The sequence below is a fragment of the Zalophus californianus genome, chromosome 11 (assembly GCF_009762305.2).
Source record: "Zalophus californianus isolate mZalCal1 chromosome 11, mZalCal1.pri.v2, whole genome shotgun sequence".
Lineage (NCBI taxonomy): Eukaryota > Metazoa > Chordata > Mammalia > Carnivora > Otariidae > Zalophus > Zalophus californianus.
In genome coordinates, this window is record NC_045605.1 from 11,600,803 (window position 1) to 11,615,358 (window position 14,556).

A 14,556-nucleotide genomic window follows, 5' to 3' on the forward strand; every position below is an offset into this window, starting at 1 on the left:
ATGGTGACAGATGGTGGCTATACTTGTGGTGAGCACAGATGAACATATAGTTGTCCAATCACTATGTTATGCATGTGAAACTAATGTAACGTGTCAACTGTACTTATGTAACAAAACAATAAAATGATTTTTTGCTATGATCAAGTGGGATTTATTCTGGGGATGCAGGAATTGCTCAATATTTGCAAATCAATATTATGTATCACATTAAGATGAGGAAGGATAAAAACCATATGATTATCTTTTTTTTGTTTGTTTTAATAATTTTTATTGTTATGTTAATCACCATACATTACATCATTAGTTTTTGATGTAGTGTTCCATGATTCATTGTTTGTGCATAAAACCCAGTGCTCCATGCAGAATGTGCCCCCTTTAATACCCATCACCAGGCTAACCCATCCTCCCACCCCCCTCCCCTCTAGAACCCTCAGTTTGTTTTTCAGAGTCCATCATCTCTAATGGTTCGTCTCCCCCTCCGACTTACTCCCCTTCATTCTTCCCCTCCTGCTATCTTCTCCTTTTTTTTTTCTTAACATATATTGCATTATTTGTTTCAGAAGTACAGATCCGTGATTGATCAGTCTTGTACAATTCACAGTGCTCACCATAGCACATACCCTCCCCAGTGTCTATCACCCAGCCACCCAATCCATCCCACCCCCCACCACTCCAGCAACCCTCAGTGTGTTTCCTGAGATTAAGAATTCCTCATATCAGTGAGGTCAACCATATGATTATCTTAATAGATGCAGAAAAAGCACTTGACAAAATTCGACATATATTCATGATAAAAACCCTCAAGGTAGGTTTCGAGGGTACCTACCTCAACATAAAATGGTCATATAGGACAAACCCACAGTTCACATCATACTCAATGGTGAAAAGCTGAGCTTTTCCTCTAAGATCAGGAAAAAGACAAAGATGTCCACTCTCACCACCTTTATTTAACATAGTACTACAAGTCCTAGCCACAGTCATCAGACAACAAGAAGAAATAAAAGGCATCCAAACTGATAAAGAAGTAAAACTATCACTATTTGCAGATGACATGATACTGTATATAGAAAACCCTAAAGACTTCACCAAAAAACTATTAGAAATAAATGAATTTAGTAAAGTCTCAGGATATAAAATTTACAGAAATTGGCTGCATTTCTATACACTAATAATGAAGCATCAGAAAGAGAAATTAAAAATCCATTGACAATTTTACCAAAAAGAATAAAATACCTAGGGATAAACTTAACCAAGGAAATGAAAGAGGTATACTCTGAAAAGTACTGTAGGACATTAATAAAAGAAACTGAAGATTTCACAAACAAATGAACAGATAGTCCATGCTCATGGATTGGAAGAATATGGTTAAGATGTCCATATCACCCCAAACAATCTATTACAGAACTAGAATAGTTCTGTAATTACAGAATTATTTTTTTTACAAAATTACAGAACTAGAATAATCCTAAATTTTGTATGCAGCACAAAAGACCCTGAATAGTCAAAGCAATCTTGAGAAATAAGACCAAAGCTGCAGGTATCACAATCCTAGATTTTAAGATATACTCCAAAGCTATGGTAATCAAAACAGTCTGCTATTGGCAGGAACAGGATAGAGAGCCCAGAAATAAATCCACACTTATATAATTAATCTATGACAAAGGAGATAAAAATATATAATGGGGAATAGTGTCTTCAGTAACCGATACTGGGAAAACTGAAGGGCTACATGAAAAAGAATGAAATTGGACCATTTTCTCACTTCATCCACAAAATTAAGCTCAAATTGGATTAGAGACCTTTATGAAACCATAAAACTCCTAGAAGAAAACAGGCAGTCATCTCTTGAAGTGAGCCTTAACATTTTTTTAGATGTTAGGCAAGGGGAACAAAAGCAAAAGCAAAAATAAAGTATTGGGACTACACCAAAGTAAAAAGCTTTTGCAAACTGAAAGAAACTGTCAACGAGATTAAAAGGCAACCTACTGAATGTGAGAAAAATATTTGCAAATGATAGATTTTTTAAGGGGCTAATATCTAAAATATAAAAATAACATTTATAATTCAACACCAAAATAACAAACAATTCCATTAAAAAATCAGAAGACCTGAATAGACATTTTTTCCAAAGAAGACATACAGATGGCCATCAGACACATGAAAAGATGCTAAATATCACTAATCAGGGAAATGCCTATCAAAACCACAGTGAGGTCACCTTACACCTGTCAGAATGACTAGAATCAAAAAGACAAGAAATGACAAGTGTTGGTGAGGATGTGGATGAAAGAGAACACTCGTGCATTGTTTGTGGGAATGTAAATTGGTGCATTCACTGGTGGAAAAAGTATGGAGGTTCCACAAAAAATTGCTGTGATGAGCACTGGGTGTTCTATGTATGTGATGAATCACTAAATCTACTCCTAAACTCAATATTATACTACACACTAATTCAAGTTTAAACAAAAACTTAAACAGAAATACCATGTAATTCAATAATTTCACTACTGGGTATTTATGCAGAGAAAATGAAAACACTAATTCAAAAAGATATATACACCCCTATGTTTATTGCAGCCTTATTTACAATAGCCAAGATATGGAAGCAACCTAAATGTCCATCCGTAGATGAATGGGGAAAAAAAAAAGATGTGATATATATATAAATACAATGGAATATTACTCAGCCATAAAAAGAATTAGATCTTACCATTTGCAACAATATGGATAGGCCTGGAGGGTATTATGTTAAGTGAGAGAAGTCAGACAGAGAAAGACAAATACCATATGATTTCTCTTTTGTGTGGAATCTAAACAAAGCAAAACAAAAACAGAAAGCCAGAAACAGACTCATAAGTAGAGAGAACAAAGTGTTGGTTGCCAGAAGGGTATAGGGCTAGGAAGATGGATGAAATAGGTAAAGGGGATTAAGATGTACAAACTTGCAGTTATAAAATAAATAAGTCATGGAGATGAAGAGTACATCATAGGGAATGCAGTCAATAATACTGTATGTATGGTGACAGATGGTGACTATAGTTATTGCAGTGAACACTAAGTAATGCATAGAACTGTGGAATCACTATGTTGTACACATGAAACTAATATAATTTTATATCAACTATACTTCAATAATAATTTTTTTAAATGACCTGAGTCTTAGGTGGGTGAAAGCTTGATATGAATCAGTGAATAAGCTTAGGCTAATTTCATAGTAGAGTATTAAGAATAGAGAGGTCTTCCCTTTTTCAGCACTAATCAGACCACACCGATAATATTATATTCAGCCTGGGCACAATGAAATGTTTAACCTGAGAACCTGATTCTGGTACACTCAAGCAATGTGGGACATCATTTCAGAAACATGTTCAAGATTTCTTCATGGATAAGTAGAGTTTGAGGAGAAGATCTACAATTTAACAAGGTCATGTTATTGGTACAATATTTAGCTGGGCTACTGAATCCTGCTATTTCATGCCCATACATTTCCTCCTGATTTGGCTAGCTGTTGAGTAGCTTTGGGGACAAGGTAAAGACTGAGGGAGATATTGCAAATGTACAAGAAAAATTATCCCCACTCTAGGATAAACTATTCATTAGTGAGACTATTCAACAGTGAGAGTTTTTAAGTCCTCCCTTTAACATGATCTTGTTAAATAAATATTTATGGGAGAGTATAAATCGAGAAGGATGGAGGGAAAGGAGGAAAAGGGAATAAATGAAGAATTTGTTTCAGAAATAATTTGTGGTAATAATGATTTACTGTGGGTGTTTTTTTTTGTTTTTTGTTTTTTGTTTTTTTTTTACCAGAGAGTGAGAACATAGAAAAGAAAGGTCAGATTGGAATGAAGACGCCTTTCCCCAGTGGTTATATTGTAAAAAGAAGGTGGATTATAGCATTTTGTAACTAGATTAAATTAAATGCAAAATATAAATGACTGCTTGAAGAGAAAACTTCTCTACCTCATGGGAGATTCAACACTGTAACAGTGAATTTATTAGTTACAAAAAGTGGTGAAAAGTATGTATTTTTATTTTGAAATTACAGTTGGCTTCTAAGGTTGTTTTTATAATAATTATACTTCTTTCCGGATGCTGGTTTTACTTTTTTAAAAATTTGTCAAACATTTGGATTTGGGCTTTTAATAAAGTTCAATTTTATTTTTTTCACTTACAAATATTAACGTTTTTCCTCTTCCTATATCCTAATAAAAAGTTTAAAAGCTGTGTTAAGATTTTAATTTTTTTTTTAAGATTATTTGAGAGAGAGAGAGAGAAAGAAACAGAGCATGAGCAGGGGGGAGGAGGCAGAGGGAGAGGGAGAAGCAGATTCCCCACTGAGCAGAGAGCCCAACATGGGGCTCAATCCCAGGACCCGGAGATCATGACCTGAGCTGAAGGCACACGCTTAACTGACTGAGTCACCCAGCTGCCCCCCAAAATTGTGTTAAGATTTTAATGTATCTGATATAGTTTTTGTCCCAAAGGCAGTAATGCTATTATAGTTAGAAATTCTCTTGGTTAGAATTTTAAAAATGTGTGCATTTTAAAATGATTATTTTCCTTTTGTTAAAAAGATTTATTGGTTTGTTTTCCATCAGCTTTAAAATATTTTGATCATCATAGAGCTGGGGTCTTCAACGTATGGTAAGTATTCAAAACTGCAGGCATCGAAAACTAGCAGAAGCACCCTCAGCAACAACCTTATTGAAGAGAAGGTAAATGGCATAAATATGGTCACACTAATGGAAGACACATGGCAAACCTTGAAATAGAATTGGGGCACTTTGGGGCACCCAGGTGGCTCAGTTAGTTAAGCGTCTGACTCTTGGTTTTGGCTCAGATCATGATCTTGGAGGGTCTTGAGATGGAGCCCTGTGGCACTCAGCATGGAGTCCGCTTGAGGATTGTCCCTCCCTCTGCCTCTCCCCCTCTTGTGCTCTCAGGTGAGCATGCTCACGCTCAAATAAATCAATCTTGAGAAAAGAAAAAGAATTGGGGCACTTACCTTTTGACCTTAAATATTGATCATCATGATTAAATTAGAAAATGGTAACAGAAACATGAATGCTTTCTACAATGTTTGGTTTTGAAACTAAAATGAAATTATCAAGATAATGTCTTTACCATTTCTAAGTATCAGTTTGATGACTTTACATTGTTACTCGGAAGCGCCAAGGAAAACTTACTAACTTGCGTTTTCCTGTAGTTTAGCTTTGCTAAATTCTTTTTGGCACTGGAAATGTTCACCTGTGGTTTTAAGTAAGCCAGACATGTAACAGCTTTTGGATATGAAATGAGCCTTCTATTCAGTGTATGAGGTTAAAGCAATCTCAAATCATATGACAAAGTATAATTAACACCGATATTTATGTTAAATTTGCAGTAGAGCTGAAAAAAGGACATTGTGATGGAATTTCATCTTTAACATTTTATGATCCTATTGGCTTCTTGTCTTTTTGTGGGTTTAAGAGCCTGTTGACTTGTAAAGAATTTGCTGCCTCTTATGAGGTTGCTGACTTGTTCTCTTGTGAAATTTCTTGCACATCTGAATATTGCGGAAGAAACAAAACTAACCATGAGGGGGGAAAAACATGTTTCGTGATGCTGAAAGATGTATTTTGATTCAGTGGAAAGACATGATCATCCATTTATTACCAAAAATCTGTTTTCAGTGACAGATGAAAACTATATATCCCAAGGGAAATTGATCTGGTGGCCAGAGAGGGTGACACAGCCATTGTCATTACCCTTGGCCAGCACTTTAGATCCTTTTCTGTCACGATTTTCTTCATAGGGCCATCAATGTTCAAAAGGTGTTGACTATCTACTCTTGAAAAGCGCAGAGACCAAGGTGATCCCTAAAACTGAAAATACCAGGGAGATATATCTGAACAGAGATGTTTAGTGATTTCCATGTCTATATTCAAAATCTTATGAGGGATATTTCTGTGGGTCTCAATGTGGGTATTTTTTTTAAATTTTTATTGTTATGTTAATCACCATACATCATTAGTTTTTGATGTACTGTTCCATGATTCATTGTGCATAACACCCAGTGCTCCACACAGAACGTGCCCTCTTTAATACCCATCACCAGGCTAACCCATCCCCCCAACCCCATCCCCTCTAGAACCCTCAGTTTGTTTTTCAGAGTCCATCGTCTCTCATGGTTCGTCTCCCCCTCCGACTTACTCCCCTTCATTCTTCCCCTCCTGCCATCTTCTGCTTTCTTTTTTCTTAACATATATTGCATTATTTGTTTCAGAAGTACTGATCTGTGATTCAACAGTCTTGCACAATTCACAGCGCTCACCATAGCACATACCCGCCCCAAAGTCTATCACCCAGCCACCCCATCCCTCCCACCCCCCACCACTCCAGCAACCCTCAGTGTGTTTCCTGAGATTAAGAATTCCTCATATCAGTGAGGTCATATGATACATGTCTTTCTCTGATTGACTTATTTCACTCAGCATAACACCCTCCAGTTCCATCCACGTCATTGCAAATGGCAAGATCTCATTCCTTTGAATGGCTGCATAATATTCCATTGTGTATAGATACCACATCTTCTTTATCCGTTCATCTGTTGATGGACATCTTGTCTCTTTCCACGGTTTGGATATTGTGGACATTGCTGCTATAAACATTGGGGTGCACGTACCCCTTCGGGTCCCTACATTTGTATCTTTGGGGTAAATACCCAGTAGTGCAATTGCTGGATCGTATGGTAGCTCTATTTTCAACAGTTTGAGGAACCTCCATACTGTTTTCCAGAGGGGTTGCACCAGCTTGCATTCCTACCAACAGTGTAGGAGGGTTCCCCTTTCTCCGCATCCCCACCAACATCTGTCGTTTCCTGACTTGTTAATTCTAGCCATTCTGACTGGTGTGAGGTGGTATCTCAACGAGGTTTTGATTTGGATTTCCCTGATGCCGAGCGACGTTGAGCACTTTTTCATGTGTCTGTTGGCCATTTGGATGTCTTCTTTGGAAAAATGTCTGTTCGTGTCTTCTGCCCATTTCTTGATTGGATTATTTGTTCTTTGGGTGTTGAGTTGGATAAGTTCTTTACAGATTTTGGATACTAGCCCTTTATCTGATATGTCATTTGCAAATATTTTCTCCCATTCTCTTGGTTGTCTTTTGGTTTTGTGGACTGTTTCTTTTGCTGTGCAAAAGCTTTTTATCTTGATGAAATCCCAGTAGTTCATTTTTGCCTTTGCTTCCCTTGCCTTTGGCGATGTTTCTAGGAAGAAGTTGCTGCAGCTGAGGTCGAAGAGGTTGCTACCTGTGTTCTCCTTTAGGATTTTGATGGACTCCTGTCTCACATTTAGGTCTTTCAACCATTTGGAGTCTATTTTTGTGTGTGGTGTAAAGAAATGGTCCAGTTTCATTCTTCTGCATGTGGCTGTCCAATTTTCCCAACCCCATTTGTTGAAGAGACTGTCTTTCTTCCATTGGACATTCTTTCCTGCTTTGTCAAAGATGAGTTGACCATAGAGTTGAGGGTCCATTTCTGGGCTCTTGATTCTGTTCCATTGATCTACGTGTCTGTTTTTGTGCCAGTACCATACTGTCTTGATGATGACAGCTTTGTAATAGAGCTGGAAGTCCGGAATTGTGATGCCGCCAGCTTTGCTTTTCTTTTTCAACATTCCTGTGGCTATTCGGGGTCTCTTCTGCTTCCATACAAATTTGAGGATGATTTGTTCCATTTCTTTGAAAAAAGTGGATGGTATTTTGATGGGGATTGCATTGAATGTGTAGATTGCTCTAGGTAGCATTGACATCTTCACAGTTTGTTCTTCCAATCCATGAGCATGGAATGTTTTTCCATTTCTTTGTGTCTTCCTCAATTTCTTTCATGAGTATTTTATAGTTTTCTGAGTACAGATCCTTTGCCTCTTTGGTTAAATTTATTCCTAGGTATCTTATGGTTTTGGGTGCAATTGTAAATGGGATCGACTCCTTGATTCGTCTCTCTTCTGTCTTGGTGTTGGTGTATAGGAACGCCACTGATTTCTGTGCATTGATTCTATCTCCTGCTACTTTACTGAATTCCTGTATGAGTTCTAGCAGTTTTGGGGTGAAGTCTTTTGGGTTTTCCACATACGGTATCATATCATCTGCAAAGAGTGAGAGTTTGACTTCTTCTTTGCCGATTTGGATGCCTTTCATTTATTTTTGTTATCTGATTGCCGTGGCTAGGACTTCTAATACTACGTTGAATAGCAGTGGTGATAGTGGACATCCCTGCCGCGTTCCTGACCTTAGGGGAAAAGCTCTCAGCTTTTCCCCATTGAGAATGATATTCGCTGTAGGTTTGTCATAGATGGCTTTTATGATATTGAGGTATGTACCCTCTATCCCTATACTCTGAAGAGTTTTGATCAAGAAAGGATGCTGTACTTTGTCAAATGCTTTTTCTGCATCTAGTGAGAGGATCATATGATGTTCTTTCTTTTGTTAATGTATTGTATCACGTTGGTTGATTTGCGGATATTGAACCAACCTTGCAGCCCAGGGATAAATACCACTTGATCATGGTGAATAATCCTTTTAATGTACTGTTGGATCCTATTGGCTAGTATTTTGGTGAGAATTTTTGCATCCATGTTCATCAAGGATATTGGTCTGTAATTCTCCTTTTTGATGGGGTCTTTGTCTGGTTTTGGGATCAAGGTAATGGTGGCCTCATAAAATGAGTTTGGAAGTTTTCCTTCCATTTCTATTTTTTGGAACAGTTTCAGGAGAATACGTATTAATTCTTCTTTAAATGTCTGATAGAATTCCCATCTGATAGATGGGAAGCCATCTGGCCCTGGGCTTTTGTTTGTTGGGAGATTTTTTTTTTTTTTTTTTAGTGAATGTATGTCAAATATTTTATTTTATTTTTAATTTTTTTATTGTTATGTTAATCACCATATATTACATCATTAGTTTTTGGTGCAGTGTTCCATGATTCATTGTTTGTTCATAACACCCAGTGCTCCATGCAGAACGTGCCCTCCTCAATACCCATCACCAGGCTAACCCATCCCCCTACCCCCCTCCCCTCTAGAACCCTCAGTTTGTTTTTCAGAGTTGATGACTGCTTCAATTTCCTTAGTGGTTATAGGTCTGTTCAGGTTTTCTATTTCTTCCTGGTTCAATTTTGGTAGTTGATACATCTCTAGGAATGCACCCATTTCTTCCAGGTTATCTAATTTGCTGGCATAGAGTTGCTCATAATATGTTCTTATAATTGTTTGTATTTCTTTGGTGTTGGTTGTGATCTCTCCTCTGTCATTCATGATTTTGTTGATTTGGGTCATTTCTCTTTTCTTTTTGATAAGTCTGGCCAGGGGTTTATCAATCTTGTTAATTCTTTCAAAGAACCAGCTTCTAGTTTTGTTGATCTGTTCTACTGTTCTTTTGGTTTCTAGTTCATTGATTTCTGCTCTGATCTTTATTGTTTCTCTTCTCCTGCTGGGTTTAGGTTTTATTTGCTGTTCTTTCTCCAGCTCCTTTAGGTGTAGGGTTAGGTTGTGTATTTGAGACCTTTCTTGTTTCTTGAGAAAGGCTTGTATTGCTATATACTTTCCTCTCAGGACTGCCTTTGCTGTATCCCAAAGATTTTGAACAGTTGTGTTCTCATTTGCATTGGTTTCCATGAATTTTTTAAATTCTTCTTTAATTTCCTGGTTGACCCGTTCATTCTTCAGTAGGGTGCTCTTTAGCCTCCATGTATTTGAGTTCTTTCCGACTTTCCTCTTGTGATTGAGTTCTAGTTTCAAAGCATTGGGGTCTGAAAATATGCAGGGAATTATCCAAGTCTTTTGGTACCGGTTGAGACCTGATTTGTGACCTAGGACATGATCTATTCTGGAGAATGTTCCATGGGCACTAGAGAAGAATGTGTATTCCATTGCTTTGGGATGGAATGTTCTGAATATGTCTGTAAAGTCCATTTGGTCCAGTGTGTCATTTAAAGTCTTTATTTCCTTGTTGATCTTTTGCTTAGATGATCTGTCCATTTCTTTTAGGGAGGTGTTAAATTCCCCCACTCTTATTGTATTGTTGTCAATGTGTTTCTTTGCTTTTGTTATTAATTGCCTTATATAATTGGCTGCTCCCATGTTAGGGGCATAGATATTTACAATTGTTAGATCTTCTTGGTGGATAGACCCTTTAAGTAAGATACAGTGTCCTTCATCTCTTATTACAGTCTTTGTTTTAAAATCTAGTTTGTCTGATATAGGAATTGCCACCCCAGCTTTCTTTTGGTGTCCATTAGCATGGTAAATGGTTTTCCACCCCCTCACTTTCAATGTGGGGGTGTCTTTAGGTCTAAAATGAGTCTCTTGCAGACAGCATATGGATGGGTCTTGTTTTTGAATCCAATCTGATAGCCTGTGTCTTTTGATTGGGGCATTTAGCCCATTTACATTCAGGGTAACTAGTGAAAGATATGAATTTAGTGCCATTGTATTGCCTGTAAGGTGACTGTGACTGTATATTGTCTGTGTTCCTTTCTGATCTATGCTGCTTTTAGGCTCTCTCTTTGCTTAGAGGACCCCTTTCAATATTTCTTTTGGGGCTGGTTTTGTGTTTGCAAATTCCTTTAGTTTTTGTTTGTCCTGGAAGCTTTTTACCTCTCCTTCTATTTTCAATGACAGCCTAGCTGGATAAAGTATTCTTGGCTGCATATTTTTCTCATTTAGCGCTCTAAAGATATCATGCCAGTCCTTTCTGGCCTGCCAGGTCTCTGTGGATAGGTCTGTTGCCAATCTGATGTTTCTACCATTGTAGGTTACCTCTCTCTTCTCCCGAGCTGCTTTAAGGATTTTCTCTTTGTCTCTGAGCCTCGTTAGTTTTACTATTAGATGTCAGGGTGTTGACCTATTTTTTATTGATTTTGAGAGGGGTTCTCTGTGCCTCCTGGATTTTGATTTGCTCCAATATTCCTTCTGCCCCTCTCTTTCTTCTTTTGGGATCCCAATTATTCTAATGTTGTTTCGTCTTATTGTATCGCTTATCTCTCGAATTCTGCCCTCGTGATCCTGTAGTTGTTTCTCTTTTTCTTGGCCTCTTTATTTTCCATCATTTGGTCTTCTATATCGCTGATTCTCTCTTCTGCCTCATTTATCCTAGCAGTCAGTGCCCCCATTTTTTATTGCACCTCATTAATAGTCTTTTTGATTTCGACTTGGTTAGATTTTAGTTCTTTTATTTCTCCAGAAAGGGTTTCTCTAATAACTTCCATGCTTTTTTCAAGCCCAGCTAATATCTTTAAAGTCATGATTCTGAACTCTAGGTCCGATATCGTACTAATGTCAGTATTGAGTAGGTCCCTGGCAGACGGTACTACCTCTTGCTCTTTTTGCTGAGGTGATTTTTTTCATCTTGTCATTTTGTCCAGAGGAGAACAGATAAATGAGAGAACAAAATGCTAACAGGGTAACAACGTCCCCAGCAAATATACTCTATACAAATCAGAAAAGACCTGAAACCAGGGGAAAAGAAAGGGAAAGAAAGAAAAAAGAGAAAAAGATAAAAACAAACAAAAACAGAACAAAAAAAACCAATATGATCAAATATGATCAGGCTAGTGCATAGATCAGTGTCGCACACTAGATTTTGGGTGTATTTTGGCCTGTTAGAAGAAAGTGCCTCCTAAAATTTTAAAGGAAGAAAGACTTATATATGTACAAATAAGGGTTGATAACAATGAAGGGGTGGAAGATGACTGTAAAGATGAAACTTATAAAAGGTTTTATAAACGGAATTGATAAGAAGTTGTTTGAAAGAAAGATGATTTAAAAAAAAGAAAAAAAGAAAAAAAATGGGAAAGACTGTGATCAGGCAGACTAGAACAAAGCCATACACTAGTGATTTAGGGTATATTTTGATCTGTTAGAAGAAACTGTATATCAAAATTTTAAAGAGAGATGAACTTACATATATATGCCAAAAATAAGGGTAACTACTATGAAGGGATAAAATATGACTAAAAATGAAAAATAAATGTTTTTTTAAAAAAGGGATTGATAAGATGTTGGTTGAAAAAGGGAAAACGAAAAATTCAAAAAAACACAAAAAACAGTTAAAAAAATTAACTTTGGAAAACTAATGAATCATGGTAAAAAAGCCATGAATTCTATGTGCGGTATTCCCCTAGCGCTGGAGTTCTCCTGTTCTCCTTGATCGGTAAACTTGGTCTTGGCTTGCTGGCTGTTCCTGCTGATATTCTGGGGGAGGGGCCCGTTGCCGTGGTTCCCAAATGTCTTTGCTGGAGGCAGAATTGCCCTGCCCTTGTGAGTCGAGGCTAAGCAAGCTGCTCGGGTTTGCTGTCAGGAACTTTTGTTCCCTGCAAGCTCTCGGTACAGCTTTGGAGGACCAGGGTGAAAATGGTGGCCTCCCAATCTCCACCCGGAGGAGCTGAGAACTCAGGGCCCCGCTCCTCAGTGCGCCCCCAGAGAAAAGAAGTCAATCACTCCCGTCTCCCCGGTCTCCGGCCGCACTCCGTGCTCACCCGGCCTGTGACCGAGCGTTTCTGTCTCTGGCACCCGACCCCGTGCGGAGTCTCCAAACCCAGCAGATCCCTGCGGTGCATTCCCGCGCCACTCCTCCCGGGGGAGGGAGGGGAGTCTACCCGGATCTGCCGCTTGTTGGGTCCCTGCTGGAGGAGCAGTGGCCCAACTGGGCCGTGGATCACAGTTTATGGCCACCCCGAGCTGAGAGCCCGCGCCTCGGCTCCATCTCTGCAGCCGGCTTCCCCGCTCCGATCCCTGGGAGCTCTGCCGCACTCAGGCACCCCAGGTCTTTCTGTGACCCCGAGGGTCCTGAGACCACACTGTCCCGCGAGGTTTCTACCTCCCGCTTAGCCACTGGAGCGACGTCCCTCAGCGGAGCCGACTTCTAAAAGGTCCGATTTTGTGCTCCGCGGCTCTAGCACTTGCCAGAAGCGGCCGACGGAGGCCCCTCCCCCGCCGTCTATCCTCCCCAATATCGCCTCAGATTCACTTCTCCCCACGTCCTACCTTCTAGCAAGTGGTCGCTTTTCTGTTCAGAGAGTTGTTGCTACTCTCCTCTTCGATCTCCTGTTGAGTTCGTAGGTGTTCAGAATGGTTTGATCCCTATCCAGCTGAATTCCTGAGACCAGACGAAATCCAGGTCTCCTACTCCTCCGCCATCTTGCTCCGTCCCTGATCTCAAAGTGGGTATTATTGATGCCTGGGACATGATTATTGCATATGGCACTAATAATGCCCATCCACCTGATTATGTGTTTGGAAATTGGATTACCACGTTCTTAAACTATATTGCTAGAGGAAAAAATACAGAAAAACCAGTACTAGCCATTCTCTATAATGACCTTACATTATAAGGACAGTTAAATGCAATCTAAGTATGAAGAAATGAAATTTTAAAAATATAGTAAAATATACATAAGTTACCATTTAAACCATTTTTAAGTGTACAATTCAGTGGTTGTGCAATTCAGATATATTCACAATATTGTGCAACCATCATTTTTCCCCCCAGTCTTTCATCATCCCAAACAAACTCTGTATCCATAAACTAACTCCTCATTATCCCTTACCCCAAGCACCTGGCAACCACCATTCTACTGTCTCTATGAATTAGACTATCCTAAGTAGCTCATATAAGTGGAGTTATACAGTATTTTTCTTTTGTATCCACTTATCTCATTCAATATAATGTCCTCAAGGTTTATCCATGTTGTGGCATGTGTCAGATTTTTTTTTTTTAAAGACTGAGTATCATTTCATTCTATGTACAAACCACATTGTTTATCCGTCATCTTTTGATGGATATCATCTGTTGATGGATATTTCTACTTTTTGGTAATTGTGAATAATGTTGCAATGAAGAGGAACCCAAACTTAAAGGGATGTCTCCAGTGCTGAGTGTGGTGACAGAATAGCAGATCATCATTCATAATTTAACTGAAAGAAATGCCTGGCCCAGACATGAATAGTCTAAATAATTTGTTAAAAAATATTTTATTTATTTGACAGAGACACAGCGAGAGAGGGAACACAAGCAGGGGGAGTGGGAGAGGGAAAAGCAGGCTTCCCACTGAGCAGGGAGCCCGATGCGGGGTTCGATCCCAGGACCCTGGGGTCATGACCTGAGCCAAAGGCAGACACTTAACGACTGAGCCACTCAGGCGCCCTGAATAGCCTAAATAATTTAAGTTTAGAGGAAAAGTGATCTGTAGGAGAAAACTTGGTGGACTCATAAAAGAAGTCTTAAGACAATTATTTGGAATTTGGTAACCAGTTGTCCTTTGGATCCCTGTAAGAGTCAGAGATCACAGTCAAAAATGCACAAGTGCATTGAGAGAAACTAAGTATTAGATCAAGATACAGATCCTGAAACACTGATTCTTGTAGACCCTAAAAGTATGAGGTGAGATCCCCCGCAGAGAACCTGAAATGACTTTATGAACTTTGTCTCTAAATATTCCTTTCAGCATGAAAGTATGCACTCTCCCCATTAACATGTTCAAGGTCTCAAGAGTGGAACTCTTGTGACTCCAGG

At 38.8% G+C, this 14,556-nt stretch overlaps 1 protein-coding gene across 1 annotated transcript in view; it reads left to right on the top strand.

Moving 5' to 3' along the window:
* Window positions 1-14,556, top strand: part of NXPE2 (neurexophilin and PC-esterase domain family member 2) — a 105,323-nt gene that overhangs the window by 66,880 nt on the left and 23,887 nt on the right. The window contains 10 exon segments of the mRNA XM_027577952.2: window positions 3,811-3,922; window positions 3,924-4,021; window positions 4,602-4,641; window positions 5,588-5,634; window positions 5,637-5,689; window positions 5,692-5,788; window positions 5,791-5,814; window positions 5,817-5,895; window positions 5,897-5,967; window positions 13,206-13,339. Of these exon segments, the coding sequence (XP_027433753.2) occupies window positions 3,811-3,922; window positions 3,924-4,021; window positions 4,602-4,641; window positions 5,588-5,634; window positions 5,637-5,689; window positions 5,692-5,788; window positions 5,791-5,814; window positions 5,817-5,895; window positions 5,897-5,967; window positions 13,206-13,339 (755 nt within the window).